General features: G+C 46.5%; 1 protein-coding gene across 3 annotated transcripts in view; it reads left to right on the forward strand.

The window, feature by feature from the left end:
* Window positions 1–18,010, forward strand: part of gry (trafficking protein particle complex subunit 11 gry) — a 175,429-nt gene that overhangs the window by 130,366 nt on the left and 27,053 nt on the right. For all 3 annotated transcript variants that reach the window (XM_089564051.1, XM_089564050.1, XM_089564049.1), the window contains exons 21-22: window positions 4,992–5,167; window positions 15,791–15,879. In XM_089564051.1, coding sequence (XP_089420177.1) covers window positions 4,992–5,167; window positions 15,791–15,879 — 265 coding nt within the window. The remainder of the gene's footprint in view (window positions 1–4,991; window positions 5,168–15,790; window positions 15,880–18,010) is intronic.

The raw sequence follows: 18,010 nt of genomic DNA on the forward strand, positions 1-18,010 counted from the left end.
AATGTTAGCCATGCAAGGCTGGTAGCGAGAGTGAGTTTTATTTTTCTCCAATTCTATTTGGCATTTTTATATACATAAATGAACGACCGCACAATCATACGGACGCGGAAATATTACAGTGCTTGTGATGCTTTTATAATCGTGTTTTTCATTGTATATTCTCACCAAGTCTCTGGTGTCGAGGGAACACATTAGCTCGGAGATCGCTGGATAATGAGTTCTGTAAACTCATTCGATACCTAGTGTCATTTTCATCGAATGACATTATATTTTCTCAAACAAGAGAGGGGGGATGAGGGACTCGTTATGAATATGAGAGAAGCCAACAGCCACAGAAACCAAGAGACACGAGGGATTTTTTTTTAATTAATTTATTTATTTTGTGGTGTTGTTCGATTAAGAATATTACTGAATATGTTACCGCTTAAAGCTAATTGATTAGAAAAGCAGAAGAAAAAACAACCACATGCCGCCGGTGGGATCCGAACCCACGACCTCCGAATTACGCGTCCGGTGCTCTACCGCTGAGCTACGGCGACGGCTGTCAAACCTTCTGCTAGGAAAGGGGAATGAGGGGCTCGTTATTTTATTTTTTATTTTATTTCACATACTGTCAATCCCATTGGGATTTTTACAGGATGGGCATATAGTAAGAAGGTACAAAGCGAATACAAATGGAATGGCATACATTAAAAACACTGTTATTTTCAAGTAATTACATGAGCAAGGGAAAAAAAACACAGATAACAGAAAATAAAACACATAACGAGAGAATATTTTTCACAGAAAAGGGTGCAATTTTATACATTGTAAGTAATATGTTCATAAAGATGCTGTTACATGCAGTGATACGAGTGGTCTGTTGTACTTGAATAATTATGATTTAATTATCTATTTAATTATCGCTCAACTGTTCTTCTACCAAAGTTACAAATTTCTGCAAAGATGTATTAGTAGTAATAGAGGGGTTCAAACTATTCCATTCTTTTATGGCAAGCGGGAAAAATGAATATCTGAAACAGTCGGTTCGGAATGCGTACTCTTTAAGGGTTAATGGGTGCTTATGCCGGGATGGTCTGGATTCATCTACAGATATATATAACGAAGTATCTATGTTTAATGTGTTATGTACTAATTGGAACAATAATTTTAGTCGTGCTAGTCTGGCGCGTTTCTGTAAAGTAAGAATGCATGCTTGATTTAGTAGTTGGGATGGTGAATCACTGCTCCTGTATTTGTTAAAGATAAATCTAATTGCCTTTCTCTGCACTCCTTCTAGTTTGTTAATGAGTTGTTGTGTGTAGGGAAACCAAATCGTATTTCCATATTCGAGAACTGATCGTATAAATGTGTTATATGCTAACAGTTTGGTCTCCGGTGGCGCTTCTCGAAGCCGTCTTCTAAGGAAGAACAATCGTTTTAAAGCAGATGATACTATGCTGTTAATATGTGATTCCCACCTTAGATCATGTGAAATGATTAATCCAAGGTATTTGTGTTCGTGAACTCGGGTGAGCGGTATGTTATTGATGCTGTACACATATTCGGACCTTTGTTTTTTACGGGTTACAGATAAGAAGGCTGTTTTTTTAATGTTCAGTTCCATTTGCCATTTGTGACACCATATTACCACTTCTTGAAGGGCGCTGTTTAAATCATCGTGGTCATTTATAGAGTTAATTTCGTTGTAAAGGATGCAGTCATCGGCAAAAAGTTTAATTTTAACATGTATGTTAGAGGGCAGATCATTAATGAAGATGAGAAATAAAAGTGGAGCAAGGACGCACCCTTGGGGTACTCCCGACGTAACGAGTGCAATAGAAGAAATATCATTGTTAACTACAACATACTGAGATCGGTTAGTTAAGTAGTCCTCGATCCAGTTGATAATAGGGCCGTCACCTAAAGTTGATGTAAGTTTGCTAATTAGTTTTTTATGGCTTACTCTGTCAAATGCCTTAGAGAAATCAAGTGCAATCAAGTCAACTTGCTTTTGGTTATCAATGCTCTGGAATAAATCATGTGTTAGTTCGAGTAATTGGGTGATAGTTGAAAGTCCCCTTCGAAATCCATGTTGAACAGGCGATAAAATGTTTTGTTGCTCAGCATAACTGGTGATATGCTTTAGTATAATGTGTTCCAATAATTTTCCTACCGTGCACGTTAGTGATATTGGTCTGTAATTTGAAACGTCATCTTTGCCTCCTGTTTTGTGTATAGGAATAACTTTCGCGATTTTCCATTCATTAGCTAGACTACAGGTTGATAAAGATTTATTGAACATTAAATGTAAATATTTCGCGTTGACTTCGGCATATCTTTGCAAAAAAGTGTTTGGAATATTATCAGGACCATTTGCTTTTTTTGTATCTATTGATAAAAGTAGGTTCAGAACGCCTGTCTCGGTTATTGTTGGCATGTCTAGCGGTTTTTGATTGCGGTGAATACTCTCCGGTATGCGGCCATCGTCATCTGTGAACACAGATTGGAAGTATGTATTTAAGGAATTTGCGAAGTTTTGATTTTGTCCTTGGCAACTGAAGGTGTCTTTTTGTGTTTTGGGGCTGAGGTATTTCCAAAATTTTCCAGGGGAGTGTTTTAAAAAATTAGGAAGCGTAACTGAGAAGTAGTTTGTTTTCGCTGCCTTAATTTTTGCTTTCATTTCACGGATGGCGTTCGTGAGCTTATGTTTTACCTGAGAGTCATTTTTTGATTTTAGTGATTTCCTTAGTCGTTTTACTTTGCGTTTCCCATGAATGATATCACGTGTTATCCAGGGATTACGTGTATTTGTTCGTTTGGTCTTCAATGGTACAAAGTTTTTGATGCAGTGCGATACAATGGCCTTGAAGCTTTCCCACAGCGTATCTATATTTGTACCTTGATAATTAGCGAGTTCTTCAAATGATTCGTACTCCGAAATTAGGTAATTAAGTATGCTTGAATCATCAGCGTTTGTGAAGTCTGGGTAAGTAGTTTTCGAGATAGTACGAGCTGCTGTTGCTTGAATGGGTGTGGTGCACAATGTTAGCTTATGATCTGATATGCCATCGAGGACTGCTACGTTGGTTTGATCGATCGCGAAGTGATTGCTGAGGAAGATGAGGTCAAGAATGTTAGATGCACTACCTTGAACACGTGTGGGCTCGTTGATAACTTGGAACAGGTCAAAACTAAGCATAATATCAAAAAGGGTTTCAGAACACGGGGAGCGATACGACATGCTTTGCCAATCTATATCTGGTAGGTTGAAGTCCCCAAGAAGGATCAGTCTGGATTTTTGAACATGTTGATGCATATATTCATATAGTGAGACCAATGCAGGCTGATCTGCCGAAGGACTGTGGTAAACACAACCTACAGTGACAGTGTTCGTTCCAAATATCAACTTACAAAAGAGTGCCTCGGCACCCTCAACTTCTGGTAACATTGCGAAGGGAATTTTTTTGTTTATTAGTATAGCCACACCTCCTCCACGTGTTAACCTGTCTTTTCGGACGATAGCATAGTTTGGTGGGGCAATTTCTTTGTCATTGATATCGTTAGTAAGCCAAGTTTCTGTGATCGCTATGAAGTCAGGTTCGAGGCCGATAAGAAGAGATTCTAGTGACTCAAGTTTATTAAGAATACTTCGCGCATTTACATTTGCAAAAGTTATCTGTTTCGTTTTGTGGGATGACGGGGGCGTAGGTTTGGTGCTTTGCCATGTTCGTTTTTTTGGCTAGTACTCGCGTTTGTCTCGGGACACGAGTTAGTTGTCGCGTTTGTCTGTGCTTTTACGGGTACTCGGCAGTTGTTTTCTTCATCCCAGTGGAACATTTCACCGTTTATGCGTATTTTATCGAACACTAGTGCAACCTTTGCCCCGGAATCTTTCATTGCTTTCGCACTAGTCCACAACTTTTTCCTTACGTCACGTACTCGGGCTGAGAAATCTTCACTGATCGCATATTCACTACCTTTGAGTTTACTACAGTTTTTTAGCACAAGTGTCTTTTCGCGATAGTCAAGAAGTTTTAGTATTACAGGCCTGGTTTTTTCAGCTGAAGGCTTTCCCAACCTATGTATGCGTTCAATGGCTACAGGTTGAATTTTAAGGATATCCTTAGCAATGTCTTCATTAAAAATCTGTTCTAAGGACTCACTGTTTTCATCAGGATCTTCTGTAATGCCGTATACTAAAAGGTTACTCCGCCTCGATCGGTTTTCCAAGTCATCAAGCTTTAGTTCCAGCGAGGCAACGACTTTTTGCATGTTGGCGACCTGGTCTATGCAGTCCAATATTTTTCTGTCAAGGGCAGCCACGTTTTCCAATTTAGCTTCAATTGATGCTAGTCGTTCCTCTTTGATGCTTTTTATGTCTCCGGCAATTGCCTCTAGCTGCTTGGAAATCTGAGCGAGATCTGGACCGGGGTTCGTCTCGATGTCCCCGGCCAACAACAGCAATTCCGCCACATTCATTGCCAGATCACACAGTAAAGGACATAGCTGCGTTGGGCACGGCAGCACAAGAAGAAATAAATATGAGAGAAGCCAACAGCCACAGAAACCAAGGGGCACGAGGGATTTTTTTTAATTAATTTATTTATTTTGTGCTGTTGTTCGATTAAGAATATTACTGAATATGTTACCGCTTAAAGCTAATTGCTTTCGTGGTAATTCAGGCTAGTAAAAGTAATCAAACTGCGTGAACATTTGAAATCTCAAAGTGTTTGTCGCGAGCGAATAATGTTTCTGGAACTGTGTGTATTCTGGGATGGCAGTGCGCGCAACCAAAGTGCCAGAGTGGCAAGAGGCGTGAGCAGCCAGATCTGTGTTGCCCACGGTGCACATCCACTTGGGGCAGGCATGCAAACAGCTGCTCGCCATGGCACTGTGATCTGGGGACGTGGGGTGGTTCTTGCCTCCGCATCACAGTGGTGACGCTAACGCGAGGCCCCTTTGCGACGTGGGGCGCTAATGTCGCTCAGGAGCAGGGTGTGTGTGTGCAGGATCCACCCGAGGCGGCCGCAGGTGTCGCTGGTGCTGGACCATGTGCCCCCGGTGCTGGTGCATGAGTTCTACCAGCTGGCCATCACCATCGCGAGCGAGGAGGTGGCCCCGCTCACCGACGTCTGCCTCAGCCTGGGCCTGGTGGACGACCTGGACCCCAAGTACTACTCCACCAGTGAGTAGGCACGGGCCACTCGAATTGCACGACACTGTGGGAGGGAAATGGCCAAGGTTTATTTTCATCTCAACTGGTGGCCAAGCATGGCAGCCGCAGCATCTCACAAGCCCCTTGTTTCTTGTAGAATCCCTGGCTGGCATTCCACGAAACACACGCACCTGACACACAATTTCCTACTGACAAAAACAACCTATTTGCGAAGAATGCGGGGTTGAAGTTATGATTAACGACATTTTATTCTCTTGTATGAAATTGGAAAAACTAAGGAAAAAGTACTTAACTCAATTCTGTAACGAATACATCCTTTTTCATCCTACACTGCTTTTAGGAGATGATGCAATTGTCGATATATCATGTGTTTTTAGCTTTCTTAAAGAAACGGGATTTCTTAACTGTCTCTGAATTTTTTACCCACTGGTCTGTTTTAATTCTAATACACCTCAGCCACTTTCTCATGCCTCAGAAGGTTTTAATTTTGGTTGGTTGGGAGTCTCAATACCCTTGTCCAGCCGAGGATAGCTACTGAGGTTTCCCAGCCCCCTTTAAAGCTTTTACTAGCAGCCATTTCTAAAATTTGTGTATGTGCTCAAAAGGTAATACACTTAAAACTCGATTTAACGAAGTTGAGGGGAGCCGTGAATTATTTCGTTAAATCGGGAACTTTGTTAAATTGAATGAGGCATTTCTTGGGCACATAATTTGGTACATTCGATTATATGGTATGGCGGCATCCAGAAAGCTACCACAGCATCATATTTGTGAAGCGTAAATACAGTCGAGTCCACTTATAACAATGTTCAAGTGCCACGAAAATTTCATTGTTATAACCGATAATTGTTATAAACGGGCTTCACGAAAGAAAGCATAACAACTGCAAAGAGGGGTCACGGACGGCAAGTGACATGCGAGCTCTGCCGAGGCATCATTTTGGTGGGGGCCTTGTAAAAAATACGAGAAGGTTGCTGCGGCTGCCTCTCAGCTTTTTGAAAGATCCCTTAGTGCCCGAAAAAAAAAACAAAAAAAAAGAAAACATGAAAACTTGAAAGCATTGAATAGCTTGCACTTCTCACTTCTTTGCTGAAACAAACCTGTAATCGGTGAGTTTCGACTGCTTCGCGGCAATCTGGCTGACAGCGTTCTGGAGGGCATCCAAATGTTGGACATGTCTGAGTGAAAGGTTTTTTGCAAAAATGAAGTCCCGCAGGGACTCGATCATTCTTGAGGCCTCCTGATGAGAGACAACTTGTACAGGCTCCAGTTCATCTTCGTCATCGCTGCTGTCATCGTCTTTCGCGCCGGTGACTGCTGCAACGATCGCCTCATCAGTCAATTCTTCGTTTGTGGTGACTGCATCGTCAGCGTGCAAGAATTCTTCAAGTTCTTCCGCGTCGCCGTCATCACCGCACACCATAGACCAAAGTTCTGTAATCGCTCCATTGGCAGGAGCTTTGCGACACTGATATCCCCGGCGAAGCCCGCTTTTCGGAAGCAATTCACGACGGTGGAGGAGCTGACTTCTGCCCATGCCCCAAAAATGAATTGAACAGCCATCAGGAGCGAAATCTTAAAGTCTGGAGCGGGTCGGCATTCACGCACAGCAATGTCCAGGTTAAGAGCAAGCCTGCTCAACACCCGCCGGCGATACAATGCCTTGAAGCACGCAATCACGCCTGCGTCCATGGGCTGCAAGTTTGCAGTCGTGTTGTGCGGCAGGAAGAAAATTTCCACATGCGACAGCGTCTGGGCAGTCTGGTGTGCAGTGCAGTTGTCAAGGACCAACGCCACCTTCCTGCCTTCATGCTGCATCCGCTGATCGAACTCACACAGCCACTCGCGGAAAAGTTCACGCGTCATCCACGCTTTCTTATTATGACGGTAACGAACTGGAATCCTCGCAGCACCACGGAAACAGCGGGGATTCCTAGATTTCCCAATTACGAAGGCGGGGCACTTGTCGCTGCCGTCCATATTCGCACAGAGGAAAACGGTCACCCGCAATTTGCTCTGCTTGCCGCCCTTACAGGGATCGCCTTTGAGTGCATGCGTCTTTGACGGAAGCATTTGGAAGAATAGCCCGGTCTCGTCACCATTGTACAAGTCCCGGTCTGCATATGCTTCGCGGATGTCCGGCAGTGTCTCTTCCAACCACTTCCTCCTAGCGTCGACATCGAGCGACCCTGCCTCGCCCACGACTGCCTTGTAGACGATTCCGTGCCTCTCCTTAAAGCACTGAATCCAGCCACCACCAGGCTGGAAATCGGTGTTTTGAAGGAGATACGCAAAGTGCTTCGCCTTCTCTGCTAAAATCGGGCCACTAATTGGCAAGTTCATAGCACGTGCGCTAAGGAACCACTGATGCAGTGCCTCCTCCACGTCTTTGTAGGCACCATGCCGAATCCTCTTCCGGCCGTCCTCCATAGCATGGCCAGCACTAGCATGGCATTCGTTTTCAGTCATCTTGAGCGCGTTGCGGATAATGGTTGAAACTGTCGGCTGCGACAGGCCGTACTTGCGTACTAGGTTGCACACTTTTTCACCACCTCGGTGCTCCCTCAAAATGTTTCGCTTCGTTTCCAAAGCGCTTTCCCTTCTGCGGCAGTTGATCCGGTAGAGCCACGCTGGCCGCGCTTCCTGAAGGAGAATCGTCCATTGTTGAACTCTGGGGAGGAATCCGATGGGCTTGCAGAATCAGCAGGACCGAGGCCAGTGATGGCAGGTGATAAAAACCACGCTGGCAACGCACGTGCTTTGACGCTGTACGCTGCCCTCGGAACACGTGCAGCTCGTGAAGCAGGAGCCAAAGAAAGTGGGAAAGATGGGGCAGCCCACGCTGAAATGCCGTGACGCATTTTCAACAGGCGGCGCACCCTCAGAATGGACTGCTCCCCGCGCGGATACAAAAGCAACAAAAGGAAGCGCCTCCCTACCCTCTCCACCTCTGCTCAGAGGAAAGTGCCCATCTTTTCTCCTCCTGCGAGTCGTACAAGCTTCTCACCCCATGCGCCTTGCCTCGTATGCGTCATCACGTGATCTTTTCGCAGCCACTCTGTGGCCACTGTGCGGGCGGCTCTGCATACGCGCGCGCGTTTTTTGCGCCGTAAGCGTAGTGTGGCTGGCGTGGTAGCTTCGTTTGCGAGCTTCTTTCTTTGAGGGTTGGCTCCAAATGACTACATTTAATTGTTATAACCGACAGTCTAGTATGATAGCATTGTTATAAGCAGTTTATCTTACCATAGAACACATTGCAAAGGTGACGGTGCCGCGGCTGTCCATTGCTATATCCGATATATTGTTAAAAGCGGTATTGTTATAAGTGGGTTTGACTGTACACCTAAAATGAAACTGCGGACCGCGGAAACAACCGGCACCGCTAGCACGTATGGAAAGAAACAACAAAAATGTTACTCAACAAGAAAGGCCCGAGGGGACTAAAAATTTATTTTCCAGCAAAGAAGTCGGTGATCTTTGCCTGCGTGCACTTTGTGAGCAAAGCCCGGACCGATTTCTCGTAGGCCTGAAGTGTGTCTAGCGCGTCTTCCGTCCCCTCGTGTGCTCCGGCAAAATGCCGCAGCAGATCGAGAGCATCCATCACCTGACCCGGTGTCGGCACGGGAGCTTCGGCACCTGCAGGGTCATCGTCAGCGTCTGCAGCCGCCACTCCCTCCACGCTTCCTACAGGCCGCAGCATATCGGCATCAGTCAAAACTTCCATTGTGACTGCGTTTGTGTCGGCGTTCACATAGTCGGAGAAACTTATGGGCACTTCATCCACTGAGCGAAGGTGTTCCCAGGCATCTTCACCCTCGTGCACGGCGCTCGCGCAGTCCGGACCAGCTTCGGCAGCTTCAGGGCCTAGTGTACCGAAACCGGCAGTCCTGAAGCAGTGGGCAATTATCGACGGCCTCAGTGCTCTCCAAGTCGCCGCCACCTTCTCAACCGCCATAAAAATATCTATTTTCGTCTCGCGCTTCAGCTCCAGGTTGAGGAGAACTCTGTCTACGACTCGACGCTTGTATGCTCACTTCACGCAATTAATTATTCCTTGACCCAAGGGCTGAACCACGGATGTTCCGTTTGGGGGGAAGTAGCGAAGCTCCTCGCTGGTCAGCTTGACCTCTGCCATGTAGTGGGCTGGGCAGTTATCCAGCAACAGGCACACTTTCCTTTTCTGGCGACACGTGTCGCTGTCAAATTCCTTCAGCCATGTAGCGAAAATGGCACGCGACATCCAAGCCTTTGAGTTGGCAGGCCTCGCACTCTTTCCGATGACAAGCGGCTCTCGTTTGTCGGTGCCGTCCATGTTGACGCACAGCAAGAGAGTCAGCCTTTGTTTTGCTGTGTTTGCCGCCGTGGCACGCCTGCCCCTTCAGGCCAAGTGTTTTTTTAGGCAGCATTTGGTGGAAGAGACCATTCTCATTGGCGTTGTAGCCGTCGCTGGGGGCATATTTTCCCAGAATGTCGGGCACGTTATCAGACTGCCAGTCGCCGACTACAGCCATGCTTATGCTGCTCGCTTCACCACTGAGCACTTTCCCGACGATGCCATGTCGTTGTTTGAAGCGCGACAGCCAGCCGGCACTTGCCTTGAATTCATTGTTGGCCAGCAAGCACGCGAAAGAGCGAGCTTTTTTTTGGAGCAGGTCTCCACTCACGGGAATATTCTTCGCCCGCAAATCCATAAACCAGGTGAAGAGGGCCTCTTCCATTTTTCTTTGGGAGTAGTCTTCAGCGTTTTTTTGCGTGAGAGATTCTCCGACGAAGTGGCGTGGAGGATGTCATCTTTCCCTTTCAGTATTGTAGAGAGAGTACTCGCTGGAATGCCATGTGCTGCAGCCACGTCACATTTCTTCTGTCCACTTGTCACAGCACGAATTATGTCCGCTTTCTCGTCCAGGGCAAGCCTTTTTCGTTTCTTGCCGGGCTCCATCTGGTAGTCCAGCGGCACGGTTGCTCTCACACACCACGTCCGCGTTCACGATAGCAAGGCTAGACTGACTGGAGGCCTAACAAGCTGAGCTTGACAAAGACGTGCGCTCAAAGGCACGGGGCGCTCAACGATGATGGCAAGTGAACACAGAGCAAACACACGCACAAAAAAAAAAACATGCTGAACTGCAACAGCGCCATCTATGAAATGTGGCACAACACTTTTTTACTGCTGGCGCCATCTGGTGAGCTCGACTCAACATTACAACTCTCATTTTGCACCGCGCAGTTTGAAAAAAGCGGGACGAAGGTGCTCCGCGCTGTTACCGCCGGCTCTCAATCAATAAATTTTGGGGTGCTCTCTACAAAATAGACCAAAAATTAATACTTTTTCCCCTTTATTTCTCGAAAAAAGGTTCGTTAAATCAAGACAGATCACGGAATCAGTTTCGTTATTTCAAGTTAGTCAAAGCATTGAGCCCTATGGGTGTCCGAGGGGGAATTAGGATATCTTCGTTAAATGTGGACTTTCGTTAAATTGGATTTCGTTAAATCGAGTTTTGACTGTATTAACGTCTGAAGGCCTCTACACCAGGGATCACTTTTTACATGCCTATAATATAAAACAAAAGACCTTTACAATACCTTGTGTTTGGTGCATGATGGCCTCAGTTGCCTATGTGCCATAAAACCCAACACAACACGACACTGAACAGCTTTGACACAGCTTTTTTCTAATGTCAGGAATTTGGCCAGAAAAGTCTTCTGCCACAGAAAAGTCAGTACCTTTCAACTTTGAGCATGCCTGCAGTACTTTGTCTCTGCACTCCTGAAATTTCGTGATTACAGGCATCTTCCTTCATCCTTTCATCTTCCTTCCCAGTCTGTGGCACACCATTCCACACTGTTAATTTCTGGCTCTAGTTTTTCTTCAAGCATTTCTTTCGTGACCATAGTCGTCTGAAGACTAGCAGGTGCATCGTTGTCCTTCTCCTCAAAACCGTAAGCAAGCACTGCGGCTTCTTGTTTTCTCAATGATCAGTCTATCTGAGCATGTCTGACCTGTCTTTTCTCAAGTGCTTTTAGCTGACTGACCTCTGTGTTTAGTGTCGCAAGGCATGACAACCTGGTTGGCACTGCCCTGCATCTGCGCAGTCAGTGTGGCGAGAAAGAAGCAGCGTTTCTTGCTCTGTCCTGGACTGGATGGGACATCACCGCATGCTAAGAGATTCCTTTTAAATGCACAGGCATGAGATAAAAGGTTCACGATCTCTTAGACATAATGCGCTCTAACCCAAAGAAATTCCGGAATCTGATGACACGCTACAAAAGCAGTTCGAAGACAAGATGGCACACTTTCCAAACACTCTGATACAATGAATTCCTTCATCACCTCAGTCTTCACCCACGAACCACCGGAAAAGATGTTCACTTTACCACAGCTTAATTTTGCTTCAATGCCACCTGTTACCATCACATTTTTGCCACACCCTGCAGTCTTTCCTCGCCACGACCACGATAACAAAATAAAACTCATCACATGCCGTTCATTGCTCTACGTGAAATCATTCATTCCTCGCACTATAATAGATTGGAATAACTTGCCATCACACATAGCTACTGAGGTTAACCTACAGTCGTTTCAGCAATCGTTAAAGCAAACCATGGACTAACAGATTTGGTATTTTTGTTGTATTATGTGCATTTACTGAGTATTTTATTCTGCGTTGTTTGTTGTGTTATTTGTGTACATTACTAGTTTTAATTCATTATTACATGTATTTTGTTTCAAATGCCTGTGCCATATTTTATGCTTGTATCCCCCCCTCCTATGTAATACCCTCGCATGAGGGCCCTTAGGGGTATTGTAAATAAATAAATAAATCTGAGGGAATTCCTAACCTCATTAGTAATCTCAAGCTGTCTACTTCCCCGGGACCTGACAACATACCTGCCAAAATCTTCAAAGGAACCAAAGAATTGTCAAGCCAAATCCTGGAGCTTATTTTCGACCAGTCTCTCAAAACCGGTCAAATTCCAGACGATTGGAACACAAGCAAAGTTGTGCCTGTTTTTAAGACCGGTGACCGCACTGACCCCTCGAATTATTGTCCCACTTCATTAACATGCATCTCGTGTAAACTCCTTCAGCATGCACTGTACTCCCATGTGCAAATCACCTCGATCAAAGCTCTTTTTTTCTTTTCCAAACAACATGGTTTCAGGGCAGGCTTCTCATGTGGAACACAACTTTTCGAATTCACAACTGATCTTCATCTAAGTCTAGATTCTTTATTCCAAACAGACGCCATTTACCTAGATTTCTCAATAGCATTTGATCGAGTTCCTCACTAACATCTCATCTGTAAACTCGCATGCCTGTCACTCGACCCTCTAGTCTTCTCTGCTTCTTGACTAATCGCTCGCAGTTCACCCTCATCGCTAATCACGCATCTGCAACTACCGTAGTTATCTCCGGTGTACCCCAGGGTTCCGTCCTTGCTCCGCTGCTCTTCCTAATCTTCATCAACGACCTGCCATCTGGAATCTCGTCATCTGTCCGTCTTTTTGCGGATGATTGCGTCATTTATCGCCGCATATCTGATAACACTGACCAGGAATTCTTACAGGACAACCTAAATAAAGTACAGAAATGGTGCTCCGACTGGCTCATGCAGCTTAATATTTCGAAATGTAAATGCATGCGCATATCACGCTAACGTTCCATTACTAATTTCCAGTACTCCCCAAACTCTGTGGCGCTGTCAGTAACGAATTCATACAGGTACCTTGGCGTGGAAATAACGAACAAATTAACGTGGTCAGACCACATTATCAAACATTGCGCAAGCACTTCCAGAGCACTTGGCTTTATCCGAAGATCACTATCAATGTCCCCTCCATCAATCAGACAACAAGCATATGAAACATTCATTCGCGCTAAAATGGAATATGCCTCAGCAATATGGGACCCTCACCAGGCCTACTTAATGCAACTGCTCGAAGCTATCCAGAATCGGGCAGCTCGCTCCATAACGTCGCAGTATTCGTCTCGACACAGCGTTGCCAACCTAAAATTGTCTCGTGGCCTTGAACCATTAGCACACCGCAGAAAAGTATCAATTCTTTGTCTTCTCCACAAACTATACTTTAACTTCCCTGCACTACGCCAAACTTTATCTGCTCCCTTACGCTCATCTCGCCGATTACTCAACTCCCTCAGCATTCAGCGGTTGCACGGTTCATCCAACGCTTTCAACAAATGTTTCCTTCCCATCGCCATAGAAGAATGGAACAGCCTTCCGGAGACCGCTGTCATCGAATCTAATCCCACCAGATTTAGGCAGCTACCAACAGACCACTTGAACCAACTATAGCTACTTCCCTCGCGCTGCTCTGCTTGCAATTTGAACTGCTTGTGTCATCCCCATACCAGTATTTTCCCGCTTATTTCCCACTCCCAAGCCCACTGAAGATGATCGGCAATGAGGTGCTCCTTATAAGGGCGGGATGGGGGCCACCTGTTCCGCCGTCCCAGATGTCGAGGCATGCGCAGAAATCTTGATTGTAGGCAGGATCCAGTCGTGTGACGTCTTTATAGCTCGCTGGACGTTTGCACTTGTATCAGGCCTGCTAGGACCTGGACAGTGAAGCTCTCCGATGCGCTGCTGCCAAGCCCGCTCGAGTGAAAGAGGCATTTTGGAAGCATGCTGTCTCCAAGACAGGAATAAGCCGGGCTGGTTGGTACATTGTTTGAGTAGAAACAGCGCAGTGGACGGGACCAAGAAGAGAGAACACACAGGCACAGGCTTCTCTCTTGTTGGTCCTGTCTACTGCGCTGTTTCTATTCAAATGTCGTCTCCAATCTCCAGAAGCATTAGCCAAAAACAGAGAAGACAAAACAAAAACAGCTCCATTCTTTCCCCAAGCACGCGCCAGAAGCGAAAACGCGTTTGCATTCTGTACGTTAAATGTGTGAGCGAGACACTGGCTCGCATTTTCGGTAAAGAAGGGGTGCTAACAACGCACAAACTGGCTTCCACCATCGGACATCTTCTCCCTCGCTCTAAAGACCATCACCCTAAAGAAAGGGCCCAAGGCATGGTATACAAAATCTCCTGCTCGGTTTGTTCGGCCTTGTACGGAGGGGAGACAAAGAATTTCGCCGAAAGAATGAGACAACACAAAGCGGACGTCTGACAAATGAACTGTCTACGCTGTGGCCGAACAGTGCGAGACATGCGACCACTGGATTGACTTTTAGGGTGTTAGTGTACTGGAAACCGAGACTAAACCGCGCAGGAGGCTTCTGCTTGAGTCTTGGCACATCCAACAGACAGGGAAGAATGTTAATCACTCCCTGGGGACACTTCCTTCTTCTTACATCCATGGTTTGCACTGCTGACCCGGGAGTCTTCCTCACGAGGACTTAAAAAGCCAAGCTGCGCCTTGCCCGTAGTCACACCGTGAAGAAGGGACCGAGCCGGTCCTGAAACGTCATGTTTTGTTTTTTTTCCCCCCAAAATTAACTTCATCGGTAATCTTTCTCCCAAGTTATTTGTATGCGTACCAACAGTTGCCCCTTCACTGTAGGAGGGTGGAGCATAGCTTTTGCGCCGATGAAAGCATTGTGCAAGATGTTGCAAGGACAACTGAAACATTCCAGTTGAGAACATGGGACATGCACAATGTCGGCAGAAGTGAACACTTGAAATTGGAAAAATGTAATATTATTGCACACAAAACGCATTTAAAACATGGTAAGGGGCAATTTTTTGCACGAAAGTTGACACAAGGACTGAATAACAAGAGCAGCCTTTCGTGTTGTGATAAATTTGGAATGCGATGCAACCACAGCTGTGTTGTGGAGAAGTTGGTTCCATAAAGTGATACTTGTTGGCACTTGTGATGGTGCCGCTTTGCAAATTAGTGCCAGTTCCCCGCTGGACAGAAGGGCTGTTGGAGAACTGGGCTGCTCCCTGGCTGGATGTGATTTTCTCTCGGTGACAGGCGTGGCTGCATCGTCCCAATAACAACAAGGGGCGAGAGAGAGAACCAGGTTGCTGGGCTGCTCCGCTTGGGGTGGACACTTGTTTTCATGGCCCAAAAGTGGTGGCGAGTGGGTGCCATCCTGGTAACCTTGTAGTACCCCTTGCATGGCTCCTAGTGCCACACACAGTCAGGTCAGTGGTAGTCCCCCGAGCTTTGTTAGGGCGTGTGTAAGTAAGCATGGCGAGGAGTTATCAGAGCCTCACACGTGTGGCCGTGTCAGTGGACTACTTCCGCTCTGTTGACATTGATGGCTGAGTGCTTTCAACACCGAGTGTATTACGCAGGCTGGCATTAATGACCACTGGGGATAATCGACTGCACTGTTCTGCTGCTTCCACTCCAGCAGTGATTGCGGTGCTTGCATTGAGCCACTTGGCGGAAGTGCAGTGGGTAAACCAATATTTTCTTAAAAGTTTTTTGATGCCATTGTTGGGCCAATCCTGTACGTTGTAAGGGGACACTGCTTGCTCCATTGAGGAGCTTGCCTTGCACGAGTGGGTGGTGAGCTACACTGCTTGAGCAGTGGCCAGCAGTTCCTGTGGTGTTGCCCTGTGTGGAAACAGACGAGCGTTGTGAGCTGATGCATGCACACACGGAGCCTGTGGTGCTGTGTGTCACCACAGCGCATGAACTGTGTTGCAGCCCACTTCACCTGTGAGCCTGTGGTGCCCAAGCAGCCGGCCAGCAAGATCCGGGGGTTCCGCATTGAGGACATTCCTGCCGGTGGACGGGTAGGTGGACGGACATCTGGCCAAGTGGACAAGGGGAGCCCAGCACTGTTTCCCATGGCAGAGGCTGTGTCATGCTTGCTTGGCTCAGCCTGACTGTTTGCTTCTCAGTGCCTAGGAAGTGGGACTCATTCAAGCCAGAGGTTTGCTTAACGTGTGCGTCGTCCCCTGCCTGGGTCATACGAGCTGAGTTGGCCTATTTACTCGCATAATCTGCGCCCTCGTGTAACTTGCGCACCCAGAATTTATCAGTTTTTTTTTGGTTTGTTTAAGTTTGCAGAAGGTGTGAGGGGGTGAATTGTGCACCGCCTAACCGGCTCGCTTGCGCTGGCGGTTCTTTCCAGGACGAGCAGCTGCGAGAGCAAACTTGCAGCAACCCCCGGCATGCTCTGGAATGTAGAACCGCCGACAGTTAGCTGGGCCGCACACAGTGGTGTCAGCTTTGACTGCTGGCTTTGTGAATGCAACGCTGTGCATGATTGCTTTGAGCTGCGCACACGCTCTGATGCCAGGGGAAGGATATTTGTATTTGGAGTATGGGGTGCAGCCAGGGTGGGGGGTCAACGTATAGGTGGAAAGGTATACCTGCATTGCACGTTATAACCTTTGTAGACCTTTTTAGGACATGCTTGCAAAATCTTTGCATAATTTTTGCACCTCCTTTTTGAAGCCTCAATTTTAAGAAAAAATTGCACAAATTAAATACGGTATGTGTGACCACTAGAAAATGATACCATGGTGGGCCACGTCTATGCTGTGGGTTTGGTTTTTTTAACGCTGCTGATTATGAATCGATATGTAAGTAAAACAGCGCTAGACACGGGACGAAAGAAGAACAACACAGCACAAGGCGCTTCGTCCCGTGTCTAGCGCTGTTTTACTTACATATGGTGTACCAACTTGCCCAAGCCTCCGCCCTAACATGAATCCATACCAACTCTCTGCCAGTTTTCCATTCTCCTTCAGGATGAAGGATTTGTTGCTCCAGATGAGGAAGGAACGGGGCTTGTGCCAGGGCTTCCTATCAGTGGGCTCTTGTAAGCATTCCAAAGAACACTTTGAAATTAAGATGAGCCCAGAGAGGTTTGCAGTGCACTTTTCCTCTGAAATTATTTGGTTACTTTCTTGAATCCAATCTGAGCTATGCAGAAGTGGAATGAAACGAAACAGCGGATAGGAAAAGCGTGAGTGGCTTTTTTTTTCTGCTATTAGTGCTGGCATGGTTTTTTTTTTTTTTTTGCCTGTTTCTTGTCAGTCGTGCAAGAAGTAAGAAATTGAGAAAGACCTTTGACTTATGAGGTGGTATCAAAAAGTTTCAAGACAAGTTTCGTAGCATGCCAGCAGAGGGAAGCACAAAGCTGTGCTGACCTTGGTGAGTGAGTAAAGACATCGAGAGGCGTGCAACTGCTGCTGTTGTGACCACATGTGTTACCACGTCTGCAGCTTTCATCATGGACGGTATGTTAGGACAAAGAGTGAACGTGTAATTTCTTCCTGTTCCTGAAACTGGGATATTTGCCGTGATTCGGCAAGTTTACAGCATTGCTGCAGTGAGTCGTGCAAGGTGTTCTGAGTGCCACGCATGGTTCAAGAGTGTTATAAGCTGGAAGACAAGGAAGACCTTCAACAGCTGAACCCCCTAAAATGTTGAAGCCATTCAGCAACTTGTGCATGGCGGTCGTTGGACAACAATCCGCCACATTGCTGCTATTGTCAGCATGTCAGAGGGAACAGTCCGGGCATTCCTTGATTTGAATATGCGGCGAGTGGCTGACCAGTTTGTCCCCTGGCTGCTGACCACCGGGGAGCAGGGGGAACCCAGCCTCTGCCCAGAACTTGTCAGCCTGCTGGTGGTCCTCCACATCGAGGATCGTTGGGGACACGTGGGTGTGCGGGTACGATCCTTGGATAAAGCCACAGTCTTCACCGTGGAAGATCCCACAATCTCATGACTTAAAAAGGACAGTCTAAACTAAAGGCGCCAAAAAACCACACACACAAGACAAGAGAACGGGACAGAGCGCCTGGGACAGGGCGCTCTGTCCCGTTCTCTTGTCTTGTGTGTGGGTTTTGGTGCCTTTAGTTTACAATGAATTACCAACTAGCCGAGCAGGAAGTTCTCTGAAGAAGGACA

The sequence above is a fragment of the Amblyomma mixtum genome, chromosome 10 (genome assembly GCF_055824585.1).
Source record: "Amblyomma mixtum isolate Tamu chromosome 10, ASM5582458v1, whole genome shotgun sequence".
NCBI classification, from domain to species: domain Eukaryota; kingdom Metazoa; phylum Arthropoda; class Arachnida; order Ixodida; family Ixodidae; genus Amblyomma; species Amblyomma mixtum.